This window comes from Amborella trichopoda, chromosome 7 (genome assembly GCF_054954075.1).
Source record: "Amborella trichopoda isolate Santa Cruz 75 chromosome 7, AtrichopodaSantaCruz75HAP2 v2.0, whole genome shotgun sequence".
Taxonomy (NCBI): Eukaryota; Viridiplantae; Streptophyta; class Magnoliopsida; order Amborellales; family Amborellaceae; genus Amborella; species Amborella trichopoda.
The window spans coordinates 36,175,077-36,202,116 of record NC_142342.1 but is presented as its reverse complement, the minus strand read 5'-3'; the positions used below and the strand labels follow the sequence as shown (position 1 = coordinate 36,202,116).

Below are 27,040 nucleotides of genomic sequence, written 5' to 3'. Positions count from 1 at the left end.
TTTATGCACTTGAAAAGAATAATATCTTGAGATTGAATAGTGGTCATCTATTGTTTAGGTGGTCAGATCTAAGTATTAGAAAAATCAAATTTCAATTTTTTTTTTTTTTTGTAAATATAATCATCTAGTAATTCTTAAGTCGTTTTTAAAATTTTGGATTGAAAAAATCCTCTCAAGTAGGTATTCTAAGCAAAGGAGTGAAAATAAAATATACTCTCGAGGAAACATCATATATTGAAAGAGTAGAAATAAAATATGCTCCTAAGGAAACATAATATACACACTCAAAAATGGTCTTCAATTTGTTGGATGCAGTTTTTGTAAAGCCCAGGCATTATAAAAACAAAGTACAACCTCATCTCGAATCCTTGTTTATAAAGCACTTTAGGCATTAGAAATCTCCAAGATGGCTCAAAAATCAATTTCCAATACCGATTATAAAATTTGAATCTAAAAAAATGCTACAGATCTTGTGAATCATAAATACTTATTTTTATGATGAAATGGACAATTTAGATAATATGTTACAATGTATACTATTTTAAAGCTTGAAATCACAATTACATAATAAAATGCCAAGATAATTTATTTGAAGATTTTTCAAAATCAAAACTACAAATTTAAAGAGTTTGAGGTGAGGTTTTCATAGGCTGCAGCCTTGTCAAAACATTTTCCCAGTTGGGATTAGTTCCATGTAGGCAGAATGTTAAAGAGTGAAAAACAAATGTCGATGAAATCCATTTCCTCGTCCAAAAGTGTCGATGAAATTTAGCGGGCCGGTTTGTATAGAACCAAGGCTCCAAACAATCTAAACAATCAAAATAAAGTGTACATTCAAATATTGTTCAAATAGTGTCGAAAAATATAGTTTCAATACTAAAAGTCTTTTTGATAGCCTTAAACTATATTTTTATCTTTAATTATAAAATTTAAAGTTTAAAAAATAACGTAGATCGAGCAGACCTATGAAAACCTAAAAAATTACAGGCTAAAAATGTATTACAAGATGTACTATTTTCAAAACTTGAAATCCATTTTTTTCTCTTGTCCCAACAACTTGATGTCGAAATGATCAATCTGACGATATTTGAGCATCAAAACAACTTAAATTTGATGATATTTGAGCATCAAAACAACATTTTCTAGTGAAATTTTTGAGGTAGGCTCTAATTTAATTGTTTAGAGCCTCGGCTCTCTAAAAACTTTTCCCTTGAAAAATGTTGGAGAGAGAAATTATCCGCCAAATTGGTGAGGTTGCCTCACGTTATTTTGTCGAAAGTCGGAGGGTATTATTGACATTGTTCAAAATCCATGTCTCTGGTTGGTAATCCAATCTTCATCTTCCTCGATTTTGACCGCTTCACACGTTGCATTGGACATGCCCACCACTTTCAAAATACGATGAATAAACAATTTTAGGGTTTTGAGCCTACTCGCCAGCTCAGGTTTCAAATTCTAGGGTTTTGAACAATTTATGGGGTTTTTTTCTCTTCTAATTTCTTTCTCTGGTTTCTGCATTTTCTGGACATATGGTGGAGTTTTAACGATTTAGGGTTTTTGTTTTCACGGTTTGATTCTCTTTACCAATTTTGTGTAGGTTTCTTGGAGAGCTTTGGGTTATAGTGCCGCAATTTTGAATTCTGTGTTTTTTCTCTTTTTAGTGTAGATCTCTCTCCCTCTTTGGTTGCAGAGTGGATTTGAATCTTATGTATTTATTCCTGCTCTGGAAATTTTGTTTGTAAAATTCAAGTTCTCTTTCCTTTTTTTTTTGTTTTTGGTTTTTCCCCTTCAAAATCACTTCCAGTGATTTAGACGCATTGGTTTCATGGCTATTTTCTTAAACAAATCGCGCGTATTCACCACCATGGTGTAACTGTCGTGCGAGCATTTCAGCTAGTTTTACTGCATGAACAAAACTACACATCGAAGATACCACGGAAGGAGCAAGACATTTGGCGAACTATATTGCGTTTGGGGTTTAATCTAGAGGTTTTTCAGATTTGTTTCAGAGGTTTTGAGTTGAGCTTGCGAGACATGAGGTGCTTTTACTTCTCTAATGGTGAGAAAAAAGAAGAACCCAAGACCGCGAAATCTTTGAGGGCTCGTTCTTTCAGTGCGAGTTCAAATGATCGAGAAGTTAGGCGTTCGGGTTCGGAATTCAATTCTCAAAATGTATTTGACACGAGTGTTGATTCATTAGGGAGGAGAACGTTTTCGAGCTCTTCCTCTCACAGGTCGAACAATTTGAGGGTTTTCACTTTCTCAGAATTGAGGACTGCGACAAGGAATTTCAGTCGGTCGGCCATGATCGGTGAAGGTGGGTTTGGGTGCGTATATAGGGGATCAATCAGGAACCCTCAGGAGCCCAGTTCAAAGATTGAGATAGCTGTGAAGCAATTGAGCAAGAAAGGTTTACAGGTATTCTCTCTCTCTCTCTCTCTCTGCATTTTAGTATGGTTTTTGTGGCATTTGTTAGTTTATGCTTTCGCTTTCTACGGTTCTTACTTTCCTGTTGCGCTCCATAGGAATCCTAAGAAGTGAAAAATGGGTGTTTCCTCCTCTTCTGGAGAATTTTGAAAGGAAATTAAACAACTGATACCATGAAAAAAATGACAATTGAAGATAGACAGAGAGTGCTAAAGGAAAACAAAACAAACTTCCCTGCTACTTAATTATTTGTGGGTGGGGGTACCCTAGTCTACAAATATTTTTTTCTTGTGTTGAGTGTATAATCTAATCTTCATCCTTTAACAAGTCGTTGTTAATGAAGTAGTTTAATTTCTTGTGATTCTCCACTAATGGAAAAGATTGTGCTTCTTAGCAGATATTCTTATTCTTTCTTATTTCATTATTCTATTAGTAATTCCTTTTTACTACTTCACTGTTTTCATCAACATCTTTTATGGTGTTTGGAGATAAGACATCCCGAAGAAGTTACTAAATTTTTAGATCTTAGCAAAACTTTGTTTTGGTTGAAGACTGTCCCACTTCTGACGAAAATACAGAACCCCATGCTTTTTTTGCTGAACATTTACATTAGACATGGGTGCTGCGTGCACACTTTGTTAGTTTATTTCCTCTTTGCATATCATTGCATTCTTTGTGCAGGGCCATAAAGAATGGGTAACAGAGGTGAATGTTCTTGGTGTGGTCGAGCATCCCAATCTTGTAAAATTAGTTGGCTATTGTGCCGAAGATGATGAAAGGGGAATCCAAAGGTTATTAGTTTATGAATTTATGCCCAATGGAAGTGTGGAGGATCATCTATCAACTCGATCATCTGTGCCTCTTTCATGGGCCATGAGGCTGCGGATTGCCCTTGATGCAGCTCGGGGTCTTACCTATCTCCATGAAGAAATGGATTTTCAGGTAATTTGTGTATATCACTTTTATTTTTGGGTAAACAATGTCTGTCACTTTTATTTGTTTGTACTTACTCACGACGAGGATAAAGTTGATTCATCAGTGTAGTGGTTTTCCGCACTACTGCACCTTCGAATATGTTTTAATTTTTTTAAATAAGCAATGTTTGTGCATTACTTATTTAGCATGATTCAGTTTGATTTTTGTATGTGGACTGTGGGATCACTAAGAAAATGTCATTTTAAAATAGAAAGTGCATGTATGTTCAAAACAACACCAATAAACTGTTTTAGATTGCCTGTATTGCTTACTCGTGACACTGTTCCCCATCTGCATCCAGAAATGGTTATTGGTAGTTATCCTGAATATAGAAATCTACAGATTGTTAATGGCATTCTTTTAGCTACATATCAAAAGGGAGGCCCTTGGCAGTTTTAATGAGTTGAAGGTCTTATCTGTTATCATCTATGGACCTAGATGACTCTTTGAAGAGAGATACAGCCATTCTTCAAAGACTTGAGAAGAGCGGAAAATGGAATTGATTTTTCTTTTTGTTAATCTTTTGGGTATTGCAAAACTGAATTTCTGAGTATCAATGAACGGACTTCTCCTTTATATTGTAACCTCACTTCAGGTGCTCTTCCTTCATATTGGCATGCACCTCAGATTTGTGCATGCATGAGAATGTCTACTGCTTAAACTACAAAGGAAATATTCTTTACTTTATGTACTTGAAATACTCCATGTGCAACTTTGTGACTAAACTGGGTCCATCCTGTGATTGCTGTTTCTTTGCAGCAACTAGATGATATTAATCAGACGATAATGGGGTTTGTGGCTTAGGCCTCTCTTATTCCAGAGCTACGAAGGACAATGAACAGAATACTGCGTTCAGTCTTTGCCTTCCAATTTGGAAGTCGTCTCTTACATTTCAAAGTGTCCTTGATTTAAGCTAATTCATTTTTTATTAGCATTGGGTATAACTGATGTTGAAAACCAATTAATGGTATTAAATAATTAAAAAAAAAATTGATTAATGGTGTTTGGAGTAAGGTTAGCAAGTAAAGCTGTACTTGATATACAATCACTAAAATGTCATCCGAGGTCTTGTTGGCTTAGATGAAAATTCACTCATGGCAAAGGATTTCTTCTTGGTTTTGATACTTGGGCAGCCCATGCTGATATGATTCAATACTTTATGATGGCTGTTCTTGGTTGATATTGCCATATTCATCCTTACGCAACAAGGAAAAAACTTATATTGTTGCAGTTACTGTTTAAGCACTGAAGATGCTCCTTGCAGGATCTCCTTTTTCATTTAGCTTAGCGTGAACCATTTTAATCACAAAACAAGAATAGTGGTTACCATTTCGTTGGTATGTGCTGTTGTCGCTAAGCCAATACCTCCTGTATGAGATTGCAGTAAAACTTTCTCCCACTTTGGGTTCTGTAAAGGAGAAAGCTGTTATGTATGTTTGTGAACTCTATATGAAATATTTCACCTGTTTCTCTATTGCCTTGATCCAGTGTATTTGGGATTCTTTGTTTATCTAATTGTACCTGATGGATTCAAACCTGCAACCTGAAGAATCAATTCAATGTTGGGTGTGGTTTCCATAAGGTTGCAACCTTAAACAATCCATTTTAGGTGCACCTTCAAATTTTATCATAACATATAATTTTGATGTAAAATATTCTTAAGATTATCTCAAAATCTATTTTCATATCTAATTATCAATTTTAAACTCTAAAAATGACTAAAATCAAGTAGATTTATAAATATATGAAAATCTTGAAAATGGACAGTCTAGATAATGTGTTGTAAGATGCACCATTTTTTGGGCTCAAAAACCTTTTTTTTTTCATAGTGATTCATCTCAATGTCGAGATGATCAATTAGAGGGTTTTTCAATATTAAAACAACCTTTTCTGATGGATTTTTGAGGTGCATTCGTTGTTCTACATTTTAAGGTTGCAACCTTATGTAAACTTTTCCCTTCAATGTTAGCTGTTTACCTACTATGCCAAGTGCTTAATTAAATTGGTAGCTTGAATGTATGCATAAGAACTTTCTTTTACTGTTTGCTGTCTCTGTGTTTGATGACCATCATCTCTGTGTTATTGTGGATCAGATTATTTTCAGAGATTTTAAGCCCTCAAACATACTTTTGGACAAGAATTTCAATGCCAAGCTCTCCGATTTTGGGTTGGCTAGACAGGGTCCATCCGAAGGTGTTACTCATGTTTCAACAGCGGTATGTCTTTTAAGAAATAATGCGTTCTTAATTTTGGTATATCTAACTTCCAAGAAACTATTTTCATTATGGACGTTTTTGTTAATTGTTGTACGGTGTTTCTATCTACTAAAAGTCTCCTAAGCCTCTTTGTCTTGTTCGGCATGGGCATGCAATGAAGCAGCCAGATTGCTGCGAGCTGAATACCTGTTGATTAACTGTCATTGTCTAGTAGTATATTTCTGAAATTGGTTTCTTGGTGTTGCTGAACGTAAAAATTGGTTGCAATGTTCTGAACTTAGTGGCATTTTTGGTAGTAATGAAGTTATGAAGCATCAAGAGATCCTCTTATGCGATGTGTATCAAAACTTGCAAATGGTATTTGAATGTTATGGAAAGAAATGTTTAATTTGCAAGTTTTGACATATGCGTAGTATTTAGAAGATGATCAGGCTGAATTTGGTGGCTGTGATTTGGCATGGTGTTGAAGCACTGCTGTATTGCAGATTATTGAAATGCCTAGTGGATATATTGATTCATGGAACCCACAAAAATCCACCAATACAACACCATGCAATTTGCTTCTTTCCCTAACCATAGTTCTCTCTTTTCTCATAGGGTACATTGAGTCATGAATCTCGAAAAGCCATGACACCTAACATCCCCACAAAGTAGAGTCTCAGATGCAAACTATTTTGTCTATCTATGTCTCTCTAATCTTTCTAGATCTATCTACCAGGCTGCCAACAGTGTCAGTTGGATATGTTCGTTCATGGAACACACCAAAACCTAAATACATACAACACCTGTAATGCAGGCTCTCAGATGCAATCCATTCTCTCTCTCTAATGATGTTTCACTCACTCTCACTCTACCAGGTCGTGGGGACAGTGGGGTATGCAGCCCCAGAGTACATTCAGACTGGTCGACTTACTGCTAAGAGCGACGTGTGGAGCTATGGGGTCGTCCTCTACGAGCTAATAACGGGCAGGCGCCCCTTGGACCGTAACAGGCCCAAGAGTGAGCAAAAGCTCCTTGAGTGGGTCAAGCCCTACATGTCAGATATTCGCAAGTTTCGCATGATACTGGACCCACGTCTCAGTGCTGAGGTCCCCGTCAGGTCTGCCTATAGGCTTGCTGTTGTGGCCTCCAAGTGCTTAGTTAAGAACGTGAGGTCTAGGCCTAAGATGAGTGAGGTGGGTGAGATGGTAAGGCAAATCATTGAGAGTTCAGAGATGGTTGGGAGTCCTCAATTGCCTGTGAGAGCAGCGCTTGTTGCTTTGCCCAGTAAGAAGAAACGTGTGGCGGGTTCAAAGAGGGGGGAGGTTCCGGAGAATGACGAGGGTGCAAGGTTGGGGTGGCGGGCTTGGACACCGAAGATGATAGCGGCTTGGTGATGGCCGCCTTGATTCGGGTGTCAGATCGAATGGAATGGTTATAAGAAGAGGTTCTTGGGTAGAATAATGCCAGAGAAGTGTTGGGGTGTTGGTTGTTTGAAGAGCTCTCACGCGCTCTTTGCGTGATCTCTCTTTGTGATGTATGTAATCAAGGTTGTGAGGTACATATTGTGGAAAATTTAGTAGCCTACTTTATAAAGGATGGTACATTGACGAGATGTCTCTTGTTAAAAATCGGACCTGATACGTGTGTCATTTTGAGTTGGATCGCCCGACTCGGCGAGTTTGATCCGTGGTCCACTGTATCAAAAAGAAAAAGGGTCTTAGGCTCTAAACAATCAAATTAGAGCTTACCTTCAATAAGTGTCGAGAAATGTGGTTTTAATATTGAAAAGCTTTGTGATAGCCTTAAAATATATTTTATCTTGATTTATAAAGTTTAAAGTTTCAAATATAATATAGATAGACAGATCTATAAAAATTTGAAAATATTGAAAATTGACTGTCCAAAAATGCATTATAAAATAAGCTAATTTTACAATTTGAAATCTATATTTTTCTCATGTCTGTGCATCTTGATGTCCAGATGATTAATTTTAAGATTTTTGGATATCAAAACAACTTCTTTTAGTGAAATTTTTGAGGTAGGCCATTTGATTGTTTAGAGCTTTGGCTCTCTATAAACTTTTTATAAAAAAAAAAGAGATGTAATGAAAATAGAATAAAAAGAATACTTTGGGGGATATATTGTTCCATCAACGTTATTTAGGAGAAAGTTTTTCAGGGCGAGGCTCTAAACAATTAGAGCGTACTTCAAAAGTTTCTCTAGAAGAGGTCCTTTAGCGTACTTCAAAAGTTTCACTAGAAGAGATCCTTTTGATGCTCAAAAGGATGTGGTTTGAACAATTTGAACAATTAAATTAGAGTGTACTTCAAAAGTTTCATTAGAAGATGTCCTTTTGATGCTCAAAGGATGGGGTTTGTATAAAGACGAGGCTCTAAACACTCGAAGTAAAACACACTTAGCATCGAGAAATGTGGTTTCTAGAAATCTTTATGATAGCCTTAAAATATCGAAAAAATATCTTATTATTTTCTATTTTTAACTTTTATATCTCAGTAAACTAAAAAATCGAAAATATTAATTATAAGCAAAATGACTCATTTTTTCCATCTTCCAACCTCCTAAACATTTTTGATTATGTATTGTTGATCTCAACAACTTATGCAATGACTTTATTTTTCTCTTTTTAAAACTCCATCACTCTCACATGATCGTCTCTCTTTCAAAACTCCATCTGTTTCGCACATTATCGTCTTTCTCTCTCAAAACTCCATCTCTCTTTAAAACTCAAACTCCATATCTCCCTAAAACTCAAACTCCATCTCTCTCTTTAAAACCCAAACTCCATCTCTCTCTCACACATAAAGTGTGCTCGTGTACACATAAGGTGTGCTCGTATTCGAGCTCAAGCTAAACCCCTTAGCAGGTAAACTCATCGAGAAGCAAAGAGAGAGATGAGGTTTTAGAGAGAAAGAGATAGAGTTTGAACATAGTGTCATTTTAGTATTTGTTTGGATAAAAAATTTATAGTCAAAGGGGATTAGGGGGTTGTAAGATGGAAAAGATGAAGACTTTTTATTTAGAAGTAATATTTTCCATTATTGAGTCTTACGATATATGAAAATTAAAACTAAGGGATAAAAGTAACATTTTCAATTATTGAGTCTCTTAATATATGGAAGTTAAAAATAGGAGATATGGAAGTTAAAAATGGAAAATAAAAAGATATATTTTTTAAAACATATTTTTTTTTAATTATAAAATTTAAAACTTAAAAAAATAATGTACATCAATCGTATCTTTGAAAATTAAAAAATTAATAGTTAAAAAATGTATTATAAAATGCACTTTTTTTTTGTAACTTTAAAATCTAATTTTTTTTTCTCATTACGATCTTTTGAGGTGTAGAGGATCAATTTTGAGTATATTTGGGCATCAAAATAACCTCTTCTGGTACAAGTAACTCTCTTTATGAGAAAAGAACACGAGTAACTCTCTTTATGAGAAAAGAACACAAGCATTCTCTCTCTGTCTCAATCTCAATCTCCTGATGTAGCAGCCGCTTCCAGAGATATTTTTCACTTGGAAGGAATTCTCTCTCTAAGGTGTTATCTTTCTCTCTCTTCAAAGGTTCTTTCTCTTCTATATCTATTTTTTTCTTGATCGTTATTTTCTTTGCATCTGTTTTTGCTTTATACCGGCTTTCTTCGTCTCTGATTTCTTGTCATTTCTTCCTGCAATTGCTTCCTTGTGTTGTTTACTCAAATGGGTATTCGGTTCATTAGAGTTTCAGAGTCTGATGCTTTAGCTTGTTGTCATTCATCCATTGCTCTTCCGTTCTGCGTTTCTCCTCAAACATTAGCTTGATATTTGAAAATATGGATAAAAAGGGGAGAGATAATTGCAAATATAGATAAAAGGGGAGAGATAAGATGGTGTCCAACGCTAGTAAGAAGAAGGCAGCAGCCAAGAAGGTCACTGCTCTGGGAATTAGTTTTTCTCTCTCTAGCTTGCAGTAAACCCCCCAAAGTCACACGCTCTCTCTTCTTTGCTGTAAACCCACCTAAATCCCTCTCTTTGTCTCTCTCTCTCTCCACTTTTCTGTAAAACCCCTGAAGTCACTCTCTCTCTCTAACCCCCACCAAAGTCTCCCTCCACCAAAGTCTCCCTTTCTCTGCTTTGGTGTAATCACCTAATTCGCATATGTACTTTCTGCCCAATTTTTTCATCTCTACATTGCAGGGTTCCTCTATCTATATGGTGGATTAGCAAATCCCGAATATTGATTTGCCAAATTTCAAAATTATTTTTGCCATCGAATTTCTCCACCTCAAATTTTACATTTGCCATGCTGACTTGGTTCCACCCCAAAGCATGTTTTGATAGCACTTGTGCTTAGAAGCTCTAAAACCGGACAGGTTGATTTTTGGCAAATGAGTAGCAAGAAAAATAGAATTGACAACAAAATATTAAAGAAATAATAAAAAAAATATAGAATTTACAAATTAAAATCCACTATACTGAGATAGTTACATCACAGATTATGGGATACAAAAGGTATTTTAATAATCATCGACAAAACTCAGTCGAACCGCCTTTTAAACCATTTTCTTGTTCAACACCACATGACGTTTTTCATTCTCTTTACTTCTGACAACTATTACTGACAAAATCAGATAGAGATGCGAGAGCAACGAGAGACCAATTTTCTCTCTATAAATGACATATCATCCAAAATCTTCATGAGATCCGCTTCTAAACAAGAAACAAACCTCTCTCTCAATGTGAGGCATGCGGAAACTATTTCTATCATTAGAAGCTCACTTCTATCTTTAGAGGCTCCTCTCTCTCTGTGTAGGAGCCTAAAACCCCCATACTTTTTCTCACTCTACAATAACCTACTTAATAAAAATAAAGCACAAACCAAAACAGTAGTACATGAGAGACTCTCTTACTTTTTTCATAACTTTTGAAAACTTTTATCTTTTCTATCTCGGACCTACGTCCCCATTCTAATTCAAATAGAATTCTATTCTTATCCTACTAAGAAATATATCCCGGATAATTTAGTTTCCTTAAAGATAAGATATTTCGGAATCCCAAACATAGAAACTCTTCAATATCAATACCAATCCCAATAATATTGTATTTCCTTAAGGAAGTGATTTTTGATATTACGGTGGAGATTGTTGGATTTGGTGATCTCCAAAATTACCTCCTTAAAGAAATTCTATATTATTGAGATTGATATTGATATCGAAGAGTATCTATTTTTATTGGGATTCCTACTTTGAATGTGAAATATCTTGTATTTTAGGAAACTAAATTATTCAGGATATGTTTCGTGGTGGGATAAGGATAAAGTTCTATTTGGATTCGAATATGCACATGGGTTCAAGATAGAAAACATAAAGGTTTCCAAAAGTTATTAGAAAAGCAGGAGAACCTCTCGTGTACTATTTTTTTTGCTTGTGCTTTTTTTTATAAGTGGGTTATTGTGGAGAGAGAACCTGTGCCCTAATTGGGTCATCTTATGAGAAAGTCCAACTTTCTTCTAAAGAGAGGTTGTGGCCTCTTGCACAGAGGAGACTCTGACGGAGCCTCTAGAGAGAAATGAGCTTCTAGTGAGAGAAATGGCTTACCTGTGCCTCATATTGGGAGAGATGTGATGTTTGTTTCTTGTTGACAATCGTTTTCCATGAAGATTTTGGGTAGTTATCTCCTTTGTGGAGAAAAAACCGGTTTCTTGTTTCTTTCGCATCTCTATCAAGTGTTGTTGGTAATAGTTGCCAAAAGTAAAGAGAAGGAAGAATGATAGGTGGTGTCGGATGGGAGAGTGGTTTAAAGGGTTGTATAACTGAGTTTTGTTGATGATTATTAAGATACCTTTTGTATCTTAAAATCTATGTTGTAACTCGCATCTGTATAGTAGATTTCAATTTGCTATGCCCATGGATGTAGCCCTTTGGGTGAACCATGTAAATTCTGGTGTTTGTTTTTGCATTATTTCGTTCCTGTTTTTTTTCCATGTTTTTTTTTTTTTTTTGTTTTTTTTTTCTGTGTTTGTCGCTTGCTTGTTGCTGGTTCTATTTTTCTCGCTCTTCATTTGCTAAAACTCGTTCGCTTGTTGCGGGTTCTATTTTTCTCACTCTTCATTTGCTAAAAAATCAACCCGTAGAGTTTTAGAGCTTCTGCGCACAACACTATCTTCAAGGACCTACCAACATGAACCCGGTTAGTCTCTCTCTCTTTCTGGCTCTCCATTTCTTTCTCTTTCTTTCTTTCCCCCTCTGAGAGGGTATGTATATGCTTTTCTGTTTGTTGTTTAGCATCTTGATGGCTTCGATGAAACGATTTATAGGATTCTTTGATATGTTGGGTTGTTAAAATTCCAATATTTTCCTCTCTGAAAACCACATTTGCTTCCAAATTTCAAATTTAGGTTTTTAGGTCAGAGGAGTTCATCTTTGCCGCTGGTTTTCCCTTTCTTAAACGTAGCTAAATACTTCTCTAAGATGGCTGATTCCTCTAATTGGCATGAGGGCTGCTTTTGTGCAGCACCTTTAAGGATCCAAAGACCTCATCAACTGTATGGAGACCTTCATCTTTGAATTTGATGGTAAAATGTGCATTTTCTTACGAATTATTAAATGTATGGTTCTTGTTATTTTCATCTGTTTATGGTGGTTTTTTACGTTTCTTGTTTTGGATGAGTTGGGGGTGCTGTTTTATACTTTTTACTTTACGATTTTCTTTGTTTTTTTTGTCCGATGTGTATGTTTTGATCTTTCAGCTCTCAATTTGAGCTGAAATTTCGACGAACTATGGTGCAATTCTAGCTATAATTTGATACAATTTTGTAGAGAAAAATGGTTGGTTTTGAACAAATTTGCAAATAAAATGGTTGACTTGTGCCAAGTTATTATGTGTTTCTCCAGGTTTGCAAGATCCGGATTCAACCAAACACTGTTATAGAATTTTCAGAGAGGTTATCAAACACAATATTTATCTCTACTAGGTATCAAAGTTCCCTGCATTCAGATCTCAATAGTAGAAATTCCAGCTTCTATTTCCAACTTCTAGTTGCCAAATTTCCCCTTGTGAGATTTGAAAGCTGCAAAAGTTCTAAACCTTATTTTTTCCTCTCCCTTGGAGATTGTATTACCTGTGCTGAAACCCTAGCTTTTTGAATTCTAAACTCTATTTTTTTGGAACTCTAAACCCTAGTTTTTCCCTGTTACTGATCCTTTTGACTGAGTCTTGAAACTGCAGTTGTTCTTTTTTTTGGTTTCTATTAAGAGGAGAGTGCATGTTCAGTTCTTCTGAATCTAAACCCTAGATTTTCTCTGTGAGCCTTGAATTTATGGGCCTTCGAACACCTTGATGTTGTTACTGTGGTCTGTGCATTAATGGGTGATGATCAGGGAAGTTCAGAAGATACTTTAATAAATGCAGAGACCTTCTCATCACTTACTGGTCTCTGTGAGATTTACTTTTCTTGCAAGAAACTCTAATTTAGGTATGTATTTTGGCTTTTTTGGATTAATTTGTCATTTGGTTTATTTTATTTGTGACAAGCTGATGATTTGGAACCTTGTTGAGGTCTACGGAAATCAATAAACAAATTTCATGAACATGGAGGATTTTAATTTATTTACGGAGTGAACCACTTTGAATATGCTGTCTAGGGTTTTCAAATATGTTTCTTAACACATTTTTTCCCTGCCATTTTGTTCAATTTTGTTTCTGCTACTCAAAAGAATGATGCTTATAATTCATGTTTAACAATTTAGATCTTGATAGTTAGAGTTATCAACTGCAGGGTTATTTTTATTTTTTTGTGATTGGTATGTCCCCCACTGGGTCTTCTTATTATATAAGGACTGATTATAGTTTCTTTTTTCTGCTCTGTAAAAAAAAAGCATAAGAATGTTTGCCTCTTCTTACGTCTTCTCTTTTTCTGAACTTTTTGCTCAAGAATTTGAATCATTAACTTATAGTAGATGCTTTTAGGTCATGCTATCAAGTGTTTAGGTGGTTTGTGAGATGCCTTTAGAACATGATGGTGAGTGTGTAGAAGGTTAAATTGATGACTTTATGACATACTAATGAGTTTTTAGTAGGTTAAGGTTTTTTTTTTCTCTTTACAATTAGGATGTGAAAACTTGAGCTTGAGAGTTAAAATTGTAAACATGCACATACTCATTTGAATTTTTTGCAAGATTGTTTTTTTCACTTATGTGTATGCATTGATTTTCTGACATTTTTACTTAATATGCCATTTTATGGTACATTGTTCTGTTACTTCTTTTTATTTCTGTAAATGTTATCAGCATATCTAGAAATTTTTCCTCCTCATGATCTTTTTCTTCTTCTTCTTCTTCTTCTTCTCCTGCTCCTCCTCCTGCTTCTTTTTCTTCTTCTCCTTCTTCTTGTCCATCTCCGTCTCCTCCTTCTTCTCCTTGTCCTTGTGCTTCTCTCCTCCTCCATCTCCTGCTTCTCCTCCTCCTTGTTCTCCTTCTGATTTTTCTTCTGTTTCTCTTGCTCCTTCTCCTTCTCCTCGTCCCTCTTTGTCGTCTTCTTCTTCTTGTTACAATGCAGATATACACAGTCAATGAAGAATTTAATGTCTATTTTATTGGGTGTTGTTAATATTAGATTAGAGAACCATCCATATTAGTGAAAAAAAGTGTGCACCTCTATTGAAATTGAGGAAAGCATTAGCACAAGCCAATAGACTAATGGAGTACGGGGCTCCAAAGGGGCGTGCATTGGAGATCGATGGTAATTGGACCTCTCGGGACATCTGCAGAGCAGCTAATCTCCACCATCTGTCATCGGAATGGTCAGTGGATGCTCATCTGGGGTACTTATCTAGCATATATGATATTACATTGGGTTAATGGTACGCTTTTCTCCAAAATGCAGTTGGCTTGCAACATTTGTGGCATGGATTGTATGTTGTGCTTGAGCTATGCCCTTGGCCTCTATTTCTTAACTATTTTTCACTCTTTTGTTATGTTACTTGATTTGTACAACTTGTGATTGTTTCAATAGGTTATGTGGGTATTTGTGATCTTTCTTTAATATGTTTTGCTCATAGATTGAGGAAGTGCTTGGTTCCATTTGCCTCAAGGGCCACGCCTTTTGAGGGAGGACTTGTAAATGTTCTTTTTCTTCAACAAATAAACCCTAATTTAGGAATCGGGCTTCGGTCAAGGTTGTAATAGCTGGGTTTTCATAGTACTATGTCTCAAGTTCTATTCCTATTGCTACCTCGTCAAAAAAAAAAACCCCCTAATTTAATAGCTGATTATGTTTTCATTTATGTATAGTTATTTCACAAAGAATTATATTGGGAAAGAAGGGAATTTTGTCTTATTTATTATTTAATTGCTTCAAGAAATAACTATATTACTTGTGTTTTCAGGTAATCTGTATAATATATAATGTAAGGTAGTCTATATTCTATAGTACCATATTGGTTGTTAGTTCTTGTGAGTGAAATGTGGTCGCTTAAGCAGTATGATCTCATATTCATGAGTAAGTTTCATGCCTTGTGGACCTGTTGATAGACTCTTTCCACTTATTTACTCTATTTGAGTGTGTGCTTGTTATGCTCTCTGAGTATTAAAGACTGAATTCGTACTTGCCAATACACCTTGTTTTATAGATGAAACATTAGATCTACCCCATTGCTATAAAAGTGTGAACCCATTGAAGCATCATTTCTTTTTGCTATGGTTTTGTTCCTTTTACACATTGTTTCATTTAATTCTAACTTATGGCACTTCATATTTGTAGAAGCAGAAGAGGCCGCTGAATCAAGAGAAAGGCCCATGACAGTAGATGAAGATCCCGAAACTGCAGAGAAAATATGGCTGTTCAAATCTACGATTTCCGCAAATGCATCCACGTTGCCCCCCATTTTGAAGAGGTTGAAAGCATGCTTTGCTAGGATGGAAGAGCTTGATAGATGAGGGAAGTCCTCATTCTATCTTCAAAAGGAGGAGGACATGATTTTGTTTTGTCACTCTGAATTTGGGATTTCAACTGTTAATGATCTCAAAGGCATTTGGCTTTTGATATGTACGAAATTGTATTTTGTCGCCAGATATTTCAGGAAATTTTGATTTCATCTCTCCTCTCTCTTTCTCTAAAACTGATCAAAATGCCGGACTTTTTTTTCTTTGAAAGTAGGAAAATGCTGAGAGAGAGAGAGATACTTGCACAAGCCACCTTTGCTTCGAACCAACACGTGTGGGGAATCGACATCGGTGCCTCCACTACAATCCCATAATGCTGACCCTCAGCGAGCTCCATAATAGCGCAGAGGCATTGAGGCTGAGTCACAACCTCCATAGCAGCCACACAACATGCGTGTGAAACATGCTCAATCGCAACAGGCATGGCACATCTTCATCAAAACACCATATATTCATCTGAACCTCTCACCGAATTGGTTTTTGGGCGACCCATGCTGCGAAAAACATGACAATTACCTTCAGAAGGAGACCCATCTATGAACTTGTAGAGAGAACGAGAAGGCTATGGATTATTGATTTGGTGTTTGGGGTGAGTTTATAGAGAGAAAAGGTTTATAGAATAAATTGGAGTTGTAAGGAAGTGGGGTACATGTTACCCACATGTTGGACTAGGATTCTCAACAGATGGTGGTGATACTAATATTGTGGATAATCTTCTTCTCTTATGTAACCGCTACCACCTGTAGCATTTGCATTGTGTGAATACTCAAAACAATTAAAATGTAGTGAAAAATGCTGTCCCCAATTCTTTTATGCCCCTTTTGGATTTCGTGACGATTCCATTCTAATATACTGAAATTTAGAAAGGAAAAATATACAATAAAACCATCAACAAGATGATTGGCCTTTCGGTACAAAGAGGTCTCGATTGACTATGATCATTAGATGTAAGATTGGGTGGCTTGGAATATCCCATAGATTGAGCTTAGAGTTCAATATTTTGGTACAAAGAGGTCTCAATTAACTATGGTCATTGGATGTAAGATAGGGTGCCTTGGAATATTCCATTGTTGGAGCTCAAAGTTCAATACGAAAAGCTTTTGAACTTTGTGATGCATCCGAGTTGTTAGATTCCATATTTGATAGCTATGTTTTTTACTTTTATGTACGAAAAGTAAGTAGTCTTATAGTATATAATCCAAATTTAAAAATATGTGAAAAGTTTTGGAAAAAAGATGACTCATCACAAATGATAATAAAATGTTTCACCGGCCAAAGTCTAACTTTTGGATTAATGCTGAAATTGGAATGCAAACCAAGCTTTTTAGTTCCAAAATTCATAGGCAGAGCGGTTTGTACATTCATAAATCTTTTTGCATTATCTATTCATAAATCTTTTCAGTACTACTTTATTATTATTATTATTATTGTTATTATTATTTTGCCTTTTATTAGAACTTTTATTTTTGTGATCATAACGATCAATATAAAAGATTGACTTTTTTTTTTGGGCAATTTAGACGGTTAAAGTAAGATGGGCTCTCAGTAAAAGTTATATATTAGCAGTAAAGAGCTTTTACACTGTATTGCCATATTTTCCTTTCAAAATTTGGGATTTATCATAGAATTAATGGGTTTCTAGTTATTTAGAATGTTATATTATTATTGTGGAATAAACTAGGCTTTTAAATTAAGTAAAAAGATATAAACTATACACAATTAAAGCGTAAATATGTTAAGAATTATACATTAGTATACACAAGAGCTCTTTTCAGATAAACTTGAGACTCTAATATAAAGAATTAAGGTTTATAATGGATAGGTTGATGGGGCTAGTCTTGGCTCAGAGAATGGGATTATTGAATATTTCCAAAAGGCCTTCTCCTATGAAGTTTGTTTTGAGCCTTATATCGAAAATTCTCCTTTCAGATCTCTTCTGAACCATATTGCTAATAAATTAGGAGTTGATGTTTCTATGACTGAGCTTAAAGCGACAATATCTTCTCTTCCAAGGGATAAGGTGCTAGGTCCATATGGTTTTCCTCTATTCTTCTTTCAGAAGTTATGGGGTTTAGTGAATGTTGAATTGTTGGAGATGGTCAAAGAGTTTATGATTACAAGGGTTTTCTTTAAGGGTGTCAATTCAACGTATATCTCCTTAATTCCGAAGAAGACGGTTATTGTTAGCCTCAATGATATTAGACCTATTACCTTACAAATTCGCCTCTATAAAATAGTGGCTAAGTTGTTAGGTGGAAAGTTGAAGTCTGTGCTTCAGTGGGCAATTTCTTGACCTCAATCGGTCTTCATTCAAGATAGAATAGTTATTGATTGTGTGATGGTGACCCAGGGATGTGTTCATTCGCGTGTCTTGAGTAGTGATCCAGGGGTGATTAGTAAATTAGATATAGAAAAGGCATATGATAGACTTAAGTGGAAAATTTCATTGGAGATTATGTCTAGACTGGGATTTAGATCTAAATGAAGAAATTGGATTTGGGGTTGTCTTTCTTTGGCCCATTTTTCCATTTTGATTAATCGTAGTCCAAAATGTCTCTTTCAGGCTACTAGAGGTATTCGGCAAGGGGATCCCCTCTCTCCCTTCTTGTTTACTTCTTTATGCATAAAGTTTTAGTCTTATGCTCTGTAATATTGAAGAGAAAGGTCATTTTCAAGGTTTTATGGTGGTTGAGGGTGGTCCAATTGTCTCACATATTCAGTATGTGGATGATACTCTCATCTTTTGCAAAGCTAGTTCTGTGCAATTATCCAATATCCACCGCTTTTTCTTTTGTGTGAGGTAGCTCTGGGTCAATCTTTCCAAAAATTCTTTGATTAGGATAGGGTGCAATGGTTATTTGATGTCGGAATTGGCTGAGTGTTTTGGTTGTTCAGTCGAAATCTTTCCTTTTACTTATCTTGGAATGTGCATCTCTACTTCAAGTTTGCCTATTTCTGCTTGGGATAAGGTTATTGAGAGAGTAAAGTGTAAGTTGGATCTTTGGAAACCCACGTATCTCTCATTGGGTGGTAAGATTACGCTAAGTTTTTTTAGCTAATCTTCCTATGATGTCTTCATTGCATATGCTGCGGGTAGTAGCAAAAAGGATTGAATGTATGATGCACAATTTTTTACGGGATTCTTATAATGAGAAGCATAAGTATCACTTATTGAGATGTGATAGAGTTTGTACCCTAAAGGGCCAGCGTAGTTTTGGGATTAGGAAGGTTTCCTTGGTTAATGTGGCCCTATTGTCTGAGTGGTGCTGGAGTGTTCATATTCAAGATCAATTGTGGTGTAGGACCTTAACAACAAAATATGGGATGGATAGGCAAAGCCTTTGGATTGATTGAGTAAGATAAGGTGCAAATGTCTCTTTCATGTGGAGAGCGATCTTTTCTACAAACAGATTGTTAAAATAAATGTTATATGGATGATCGGTAATGCTAAAAATATTTCGTTTCGACACTCTAAATAGTTAAATGATAGACCTTTGAAATTATCTTTCTCAGAGATCTTTGCTAGAGTGGTGGTCCCACAAGCCAAGATTTCCGAAATAGTGGAAAGGAGGGGTAAGCCAACTGGCATGGAATATTAGTTTTCTATACAATAGAATTCTCAGTGGGTAATTCAATCAATTTTTTATTTATTGGAAAGATTGGATTCAATTTATATTTCACATTCTGGGACGGATAAGCTAGTTTGGGAGTTGGTAAATGATGGTTACTTCTCGGTAAAATCAGCTTATAGATTACTTTTTAATGATCGATGGAGATGGTCAGACCATAATCTTTCGAATATTTGGAGATGGCCTATCCCCCATAAGGTTCAAGCTTTTATTTAGCTCGCCTTGCAGGAAAAGATTATGACGATTGATAATTTTATTAAAAGAGGAAAGGTACTGCCAAATATTTATTTAATGTATTAAAATGATGCTGAATCAGGGCCATATTTATGAACTGCTTTTTTGCTTCTAGAATTTGGACTTGGTGGTTTTTGCAACTGAATCTACTGTGGGTGATGCATTCTAATGTTTTGGGTATTCATAACTCAATTTTCCTTTGTTCAAATTTCAGAAGTTGGCAAGATGATCTGGATGATTCTTAGAAGTGCAGTCCTCTGAGAGATATGGAAGAAGATAAATTGTAGGACTTTTGAAGGTTCTGCTTTGATCTTTGAGAGAATCTTGAATAATATTCTCCATACTTCTTGGAGTTGGTTTTCGATCACAAAGGAGGGGTGGGGTGTGTTGAAAATTGATGTTAGGGTGAATCTCTCTAATCTTTGAGATTGCATAGAGTGAAGTGTTGGCTTAAATCCTTTTGTTCTCCTCCACCACAAAGTTCCTGTAAATTGAATTTTGATGGTTGTTCCTCTGGCAATCCAAGCCTGGCTGGTCTGGGTGGAGTGGTTAGGGATCGGAATGGGTCGCTTATCTTTGGATATGCAGGTATGTGTAGTGTAGTTTTGGCTAATCAGGTTGAGATGGCTTCACTATTACAAGGTTTGAAGTTGAGTAGAGGTAGATTGAGTGGGCAACTGTGTATGGTTGAGGGGGATTCTCTAAATGTTATTCTTTGGTGTAAGAACAAACATAGGGTGTCATGGAAGCTTCATCATTTCTGATTGCAAACTGTGGATATCATCGATAGCCCGGGCATTTCATTCCAACACATCTATAGGGAGAGCAATGAATTGGCAGATGCATTGTCAAAGAGAGGAGCATCTCTTGATTCTTTGATGGTTCTTGATGATGTTATCTTTACATTTTAATTTTCCTTTCTTTAAGTAAGTGATAAAATAATTGAATATTGTTAAAACAAAATCTCTTTTTCTCTAACTTGAAGTAGGAAGGAAAAAATTTCCTGTGGGCTTGTTTCAACTATATTGTTGGCATGAGCATCTATCTTGGGGCCTCCCTTTCCTTTTATCTTGATTTTTGATAGCTAGTAAAACGAAAATCCATTGAGGGGAGATATTTGTTGTGAGCTTTTTTAACTATCTTAAGTAGTGTTCTGAAACACAACACAACAAAGGTACGTAGATCTTAGCCGAGGCGACTTTCTTGGGCGAGTTTGAGTCGAGTCTAGCAACTGTTAAGAAAATAAAAATAACGATAAAATAAGTGCCATATATAATGTAGTTTTACATTTTGTCATTAAATGTTAAAAGGTGTGACAATTATACCGCCTTAGTGTTCCTCTCAATTTGTAAAGTCTCAAGTTCAATCCTTAGTCTTGAGTTTTTGGAACTATTTTAATTGACTTGTTAAAAGAAAAATGGCTAAGTACAAGTTTTTTGGAACTCTTTTTCAACTTGTAAAAAGAAAAAAGGCTGAAAAAAAGAAAAAGACATTAGGTAGTGTTCACAAGGAGATTTAAACCGGTATCATGAAGAGCAAGAGCCAAACATTCCACGCAATAAGCAATTTGAACGTGTTCAACATTTAAATTTACATATTATAAGTAATTAATACATACATGATGTATAACCAACCCGAAAAAAACTCACCTCGCCCATAGGGCGAAGCCAAGTGACTCGGTTGAGTCCAAGTGACCCTAGCCGAGTCTCGAAACATTGATCTTAGGCATGAGCATCTTGGGGGCCCTCCACTCCAACCATCTTTATTTAGGATAGCCAAAAGAAAAAAAGCATGAACAAGGCCATGGTTACCAATGTCAAATAAAAGGGATTCCCCTCTGTATATATTATGAAGCACTCCTCCTCCTCATTTTTATCCCTATTCTAAAATAGCTCCTCTTTATATTTGAAGTATGTCTTCCCTGTCTATAACTCATTTTTCTCAAAGAAAAATAAAATTCCAGAAAGAAAAAACAACTCAAACTATTTCTTCTAAATTAGTGGCAATTACCTCTCTTGAACCTCATGAAGTTTTTTTTATTGAAGAAGACCGGACATACAATGACTCCCTCATTACTAACTTGTGATTCATTATCTCCCAAAGCTTTAGAGTACACTACCTTCAAAATTTTTCTCTGATTCCAAATTATTTATCGGCTCGACTGTACAATTTAGTCAAAAGGGAGTGTGTTCCCTATCCTAAATTTAGTGAAATACATAATCTGTCTCCTCAAATGCCTTGTGAGACATTTGCAATCTTCTTACAAACATCTGGTTGGATCTTTATTGTTAGAATTGTTCTAAAGTGCCTATTAATATGGATTAATACAAAATCAGATTTAGATCAAAATATCTCTTTAAATTTTACTTGAAAATATTATCAAATGCTTCACATGCATATAACACAATCACATAAAAAGCAAAATTTTTGTGTGTATATTTTATATATATATATATATATATATATATATATATATATATATATATATATATAGGGAGTGGATTCTGTACGCCCACTAGCTGATCACTGCAGTAAGCGCCAATGGCCTAGATTGAATCTGGGCCGATCTGACGGTCACGACCTGTTTTTGTATTTGAATTTTAATATTTTTTCTATAAATCCAAATCACTTGAAATTTTAGGTGTATATTCTTCTCATCAAGGCATACCTAATAAAAATATATAAAAAATAATTCGTAAAATAAAATTGATAAAAATACCCCCAAAAGTTTATAGGGGTATTTTGGTTAATTGTTTTCATGTAAAATATTTTTTTTATATTTTTCAAAGATTCACCTATTTTTTATGTACACACTTCTAAATTTCAAATCAATTTAATTTGTAATAAAAATAAAAATAAAATTTAAACACTACCGGACATTCGGAATCGTCAGATGGGCCCAAATTCAATCTGGGCCGTTGGCGTTACTTCCTTGGGCTGACATGATCTTTTCCCATATATATATATCTATATATATATATATATATATATATATATATATATATATATATAAGTGCTTCTCAAATCATCAATTCAACCCCCAATATGTTATCCTCTATTTCATGCTCTGTCCTAGTTATTAATCATATCAAGATAAATAAATGTGAAGTATGGAATGAACATACCAATATGCTTCAACTAGGGTTTGTAGAGAATAAGTAAATCCATGCCTTTAGAGCATCATAAGTGTTAGAATTTGTGGGAGCACATACATGCACATATATTGAATAGAGAATGAAAGGTCATTGAATGGAGAATGGAGGGAGAAGAAGAGAGAAAACAACATTTACATGGTTCAGGCTGAAGCCTTACGTCCATGGATCCAAAGCCCCAACCGGTTATATCTGCACTATTTTAGATGATTGTTTACATCAATAAGTACCTCTATATATAGAGGACAATCACATGGAGATAAATATGGCATGATAACTTGATGATCAAGTAAGGTTGACTTGGTCTCTTTGTATCCTTATCAAGGGATATATACCTATACATTCATAATGTTATATATCAATATGAACCCGATATATCTATATCCTAACAATAAGTATGTCAAATTTTGCTGAAAAATCTGGAGCATGAAGTGATTAGTAGCATTGTAAAGAGATAACGTAATAGAGAGATGATGAAACAAGATGACTTCGCAAAAGACGATTAGGGTATCCCTTGCAAGGTTATGGATACACCATTGGACTCAAGACACCTCTATATACTAAGTGAGAGAGAGAGAGGGAACAAGGATGTTGAGAGAGAATGAGAAGACAACACATGAAAACCCCCCAAACCCTACCTCAATATATGTCCCTAATTCTGCAACAGTTGAAAAAAAGAATGGAGGAGTTTTATTTTTTAAAAAAACAAGAAATAAAAGGCCCAAGTAAAACTAGGATACTTTGGTCATTTGGAAAAAAGATAATAAAATAATTTTATTAATTTCAAAACTGCCCCTAAGGGCATGGAGAAACCCACTCTTGACACTTATTCACTCCCTTAGCATACTAAAATTATTCCCATGTCTTCAGGGTCAGAGAATTTCATGCAGTTTGTTTGGGTAGAATGGACAATAGTCCCTTGCTCATATTTTGAAAATAGAAAGCTATAGGTCTGGGGACTGACTGAGATGATTTGAGGGAAAACCACCCATTTGTTTTATGAAAGAATATTCAATGGTAGAAAGAGATATTAGCATGATTGTGGTTTGGCTATAATTGTGTAGTTAAAGCTCTGTCAATTGCCGGAGTCATGTGGAATTGGATCAAGATCTCCTCATATGATATCAATGATAATAAAATGGAAAACATTAATTGGAAATTCTAATGGAATGCCAAACTTATTGATAATAGAATGCAAATATATATTTTTCTATATAAAGCGAGAGGAGGATCCCTCTTATTCTCACGTCTAATGTCTTTTTATTTTAAAAAATTATCTTCTTGATATTTTAGTTATAACCATTTTAACTATTTGTTTTTTTTTTTTTATAGTTCACCCCTATACTTTATCTTTCTTTATTAAAATAAAACATATATTCTCTCTCTTTCCTTTCATTGGGTCTAATGTTTGTCTCTCTCTTCCATATTCTCTACATCTCATCTTTCACTTCATTTAAAACTATCTATGTCGTCTCCCTCTTTTCATTTAATATCATCATCTTTTTCAATAAAGTTATTAAAATTCTTTTATTTTAATAGAGCTAACTGTCTCTCTTAATTTATTCTTCCTTCCACATTGTCCCCATATTCTCGCATCTCTTTCTCTCTCCATTTATTTATTTTCTTTCTTCTTTATGTCCCTCCTATATTTTCTCTTTACTAAATATATTATTTATTTAGAAAACAAAAATATTTACTAATGTAAGAAATGATAAAAATTATCCAAAAATGTCAATATTACAGGTAATAATTTTATAGGTTGAAAAATCAAGAATAATCCAAAAATATAAATGTTAAATGTAATAAGATCTCTTTCTCTCTCTCTCCATTTAATTTTTTTTACTCTCTCTCTCACTTCATTTAAAATTATTATCCTCTTTTCCATTTAAACTATTAAGTTTCTCTTTAACAGGTGTAACTCTCGTTCTCTATCTCTCAATTTACTCTTCTTATCTATCTCCCTCCTACATTTCCCATTACTAAATATATTATTTATTTATAAAAAATATAAGTAACGATAAAAATTTATACAAAAATGTGAATAATATAATGAAAATTATAGTTGACTAGCATAGGATACGCTCAGACAAAGTAATTATAATGTTTGTAGGTAATGATTTTAAAATTATTGTTGTTCGATTTTTGTAATAATATATGTTTGACAAGGGAATATCTAAATTTAATAATGATAGAAACTATTCAATAATAATATATGGAAAATTGTGTCATGCGGGCAAGATCGCATTTCTACACTATGCGGTCCAGAGGTATAAAGCATCTATCTTAAAGATGGATGCAAATAGGTGGTCCATCTAAAAACAAGTGTACTTAAATGTCCAAATGTTTTCTCAATATAATTATTATTTTTAGTTTTCAATTTTTTTTGTTCATATTCATAATATCTATGTTCAAGATTATATGTTCTCTAAAATTAGGATCAAATTATATTTATTGCCAAACTCACATTTCTATAATATGCGGGTTGGTCGCATAGATACATGTCCCATAAGTATAATTCATTAATTCATATAATTAATTACCATAAATCTAATTCATTAATAGTTTTATTTGTAATAGATGTCAAATTATTATGGTCTTTCTAATTGTGCTTTAATCAAGTTTCTTTTTATTTTTTCCTTAAATTTATATATGTTCCTTTTATAGAATTTATTAAGGTATTGTATTAATCAGGCTTGAACTTTCAGGTTTTGTGTAGCACCTTAAAATGCGGAACAAACATGATATGGCGGGAGGAGAGTAACGAGGATTAAGAATTGCTGCCCTTACTCTTCTGTTTAAGTTAAGGAAGGGACACGATAATCAGAGACCGCCTGTGATTAACTCTAAACTCCCGTCGGAAAAATAATACAAAAAATTGAATTATTAACAAACAAATTGTTCTATTAATTCTTATATTAGATAAGAATTATATGTAACATGAAAAAGGTATATCTTTATGATGCAATTTTGAAGTAGGTAATATATTTAGTGATGGAAAATACAAATTATTACTTGAAAAATGTAAAAAAGAAATCTCATTTTTTATTCCTCATTTATGGTTAATTATTTTTTAGAATAATACTTACTTATAAGTCAATAAAATATTAGTAAATATGAATAAAAATAATTTTAAATGAAAATTATAGACATAGTACAAGTTACGTTAACAAATATGGAGTAATTAAAAACATAATATTATTATAGTTATCCTTCTCTTTCTCAATGTGGTCGCATAGGCGAACAACTTTCTCTCCATCTCCATCTCCATCTCCCTCTCCCTCTCCCTCTCCCTCTCCCTCTCTTGCTCATGCCCAACCTTAACAATATAAGGGTGCTACTTGACTCTAGAACAAACCAATTATGAGGATAATAATCAAAGGGAAAAATATCTCTTTACCTCTCATTTTTGACACTCATTCATGAAAAACTCCAAATATTTAAACTATTTAATCTTTTTTTTTTTCTACTTTGTAAACCTTTAAATCCCTTTGACCATATATTATTTACCTATACAACTTGTGAGAAGACTCATAACTCTCACAAAACTGCGTCTCTCCCCCCTCTCTCTAAACTCTGTCTCTCACTCTCTCGCCCCTCTCTCTCTCTCTTTAAACATGGAAAGATTCTCCCCAATTTCAACATAAAAGAGGCAACAAATTCTAGCAAGGGCTTCGATTTCCTATTCAAAGATTCAAGATGAACTCCATTTGACTTACAAACCCTAGAATCAACTCTCTTCAATTTCAATTTGCCATGGTTTAGAGAGCTTTTATTTTCCGAAATCTTGGCAATGGAAAAACTAAGATATTTCTTTAGGGTAGAGAGTACAATCATGGTGCTTGCAGTAATGGCAGTAGTGGTCATGACTGATGACAAAAAGAATGTGTTCCAGCTTTGCCAAGACGCTCGCATCCAGAAATCTGATGGCTTCACATTTGGTATCGCCTTTTCTTTGAGGTCTTCTTTTTTTGTCAACATATCACACAGGTCTCATCTTGTGATCAAAGGTTTTCTCTCTCTACAAACAATGCGCCAGGCCCAAGGTGGACCAAATCTCTCTCCTCGCCATTAATACCATCAACTTTGCACCAGAGACGTATGGTGGGTACATGGTAGAATTTGCAGGTCGAAAATATGCTGCTAGATCTCCTCCCACTTTTGTTGCGAACTCTACATACATGGTCGCTACCTTTACTTTGGTGTTTGAGTTTAAGGGAACATGGCAAAACTTGTGCCGGAAATGAGATGGATGCGTTTCTTGCAAGGAAACCGAAACTCTCTTCCTCCTTTTTCTTTTCTTCTTTCCTTTTTTTTTTTTTTTTTTGATTTGATTGAATGAAGAAACCTAAACTTTACTTTAGGTACTTGAGAGAGAGAGAGACGGGCGAGAGAATGAGAGAGAGTTTAGAGAGAGAAATGGAGTTTTGAGATAGAGTACCAGAGTTTTGAGGGATAGAGAGAAAATCATTTCGTAAATTGTT

At 34.7% G+C, this 27,040-nt stretch overlaps 1 protein-coding gene, 1 long non-coding RNA gene and 1 pseudogene across 7 annotated transcripts; all 3 read left to right on the top strand.

Annotated features, from left to right (window-relative positions):
- Nucleotides 1-1,742: 1,742 nt before the first annotated feature.
- On the top strand, nucleotides 1,743-16,355 carry LOC18422742 (serine/threonine-protein kinase PCRK1). 4 transcript variants are annotated; one of them, XR_016059203.1, is made up of 5 exons: nucleotides 1,743-2,418; nucleotides 3,109-3,369; nucleotides 5,496-5,618; nucleotides 15,363-15,647; nucleotides 15,759-16,355. XR_016059203.1 is itself a non-coding variant. In XM_088871868.1 (4 exons), exons 1-4 carry the CDS (start codon nucleotides 2,035-2,037, stop codon nucleotides 15,399-15,401), a joined length of 807 nt encoding a protein of 268 aa, XP_088727994.1. In that variant the 5' UTR covers nucleotides 1,743-2,034; the 3' UTR covers nucleotides 15,402-16,355. The 4 variants fall into 4 exon arrangements, 2 of the variants coding, with proteins under 2 accessions (XP_088727994.1, XP_006827432.1); XR_016059202.1 differs by having other exon boundaries at nucleotides 15,756-16,355; XM_088871868.1 differs by having other exon boundaries at nucleotides 15,363-16,355.
- Nucleotides 9,036-14,403, top strand: LOC148781384 (uncharacterized). Of its 3 annotated transcripts, none has more exons than XR_016059204.1 (4): nucleotides 9,036-9,163; nucleotides 12,117-12,177; nucleotides 12,497-13,077; nucleotides 14,217-14,403. It is a non-coding gene; the product is annotated as an uncharacterized LOC148781384 (long non-coding RNA). The 3 variants fall into 3 exon arrangements; XR_016059206.1 differs by lacking the exon at nucleotides 12,497-13,077 and adding an exon at nucleotides 11,737-11,792 and having other exon boundaries at nucleotides 9,050-9,188; XR_016059205.1 differs by lacking the exon at nucleotides 12,117-12,177 and having other exon boundaries at nucleotides 9,046-9,163.
- A 3,613-nt stretch (nucleotides 16,356-19,968) lies between the features above and the next one.
- On the top strand, nucleotides 19,969-26,928 carry LOC148781383 (uncharacterized; annotated as a pseudogene).
- The last annotated feature ends 112 nt before the right edge of the window (nucleotides 26,929-27,040 follow it).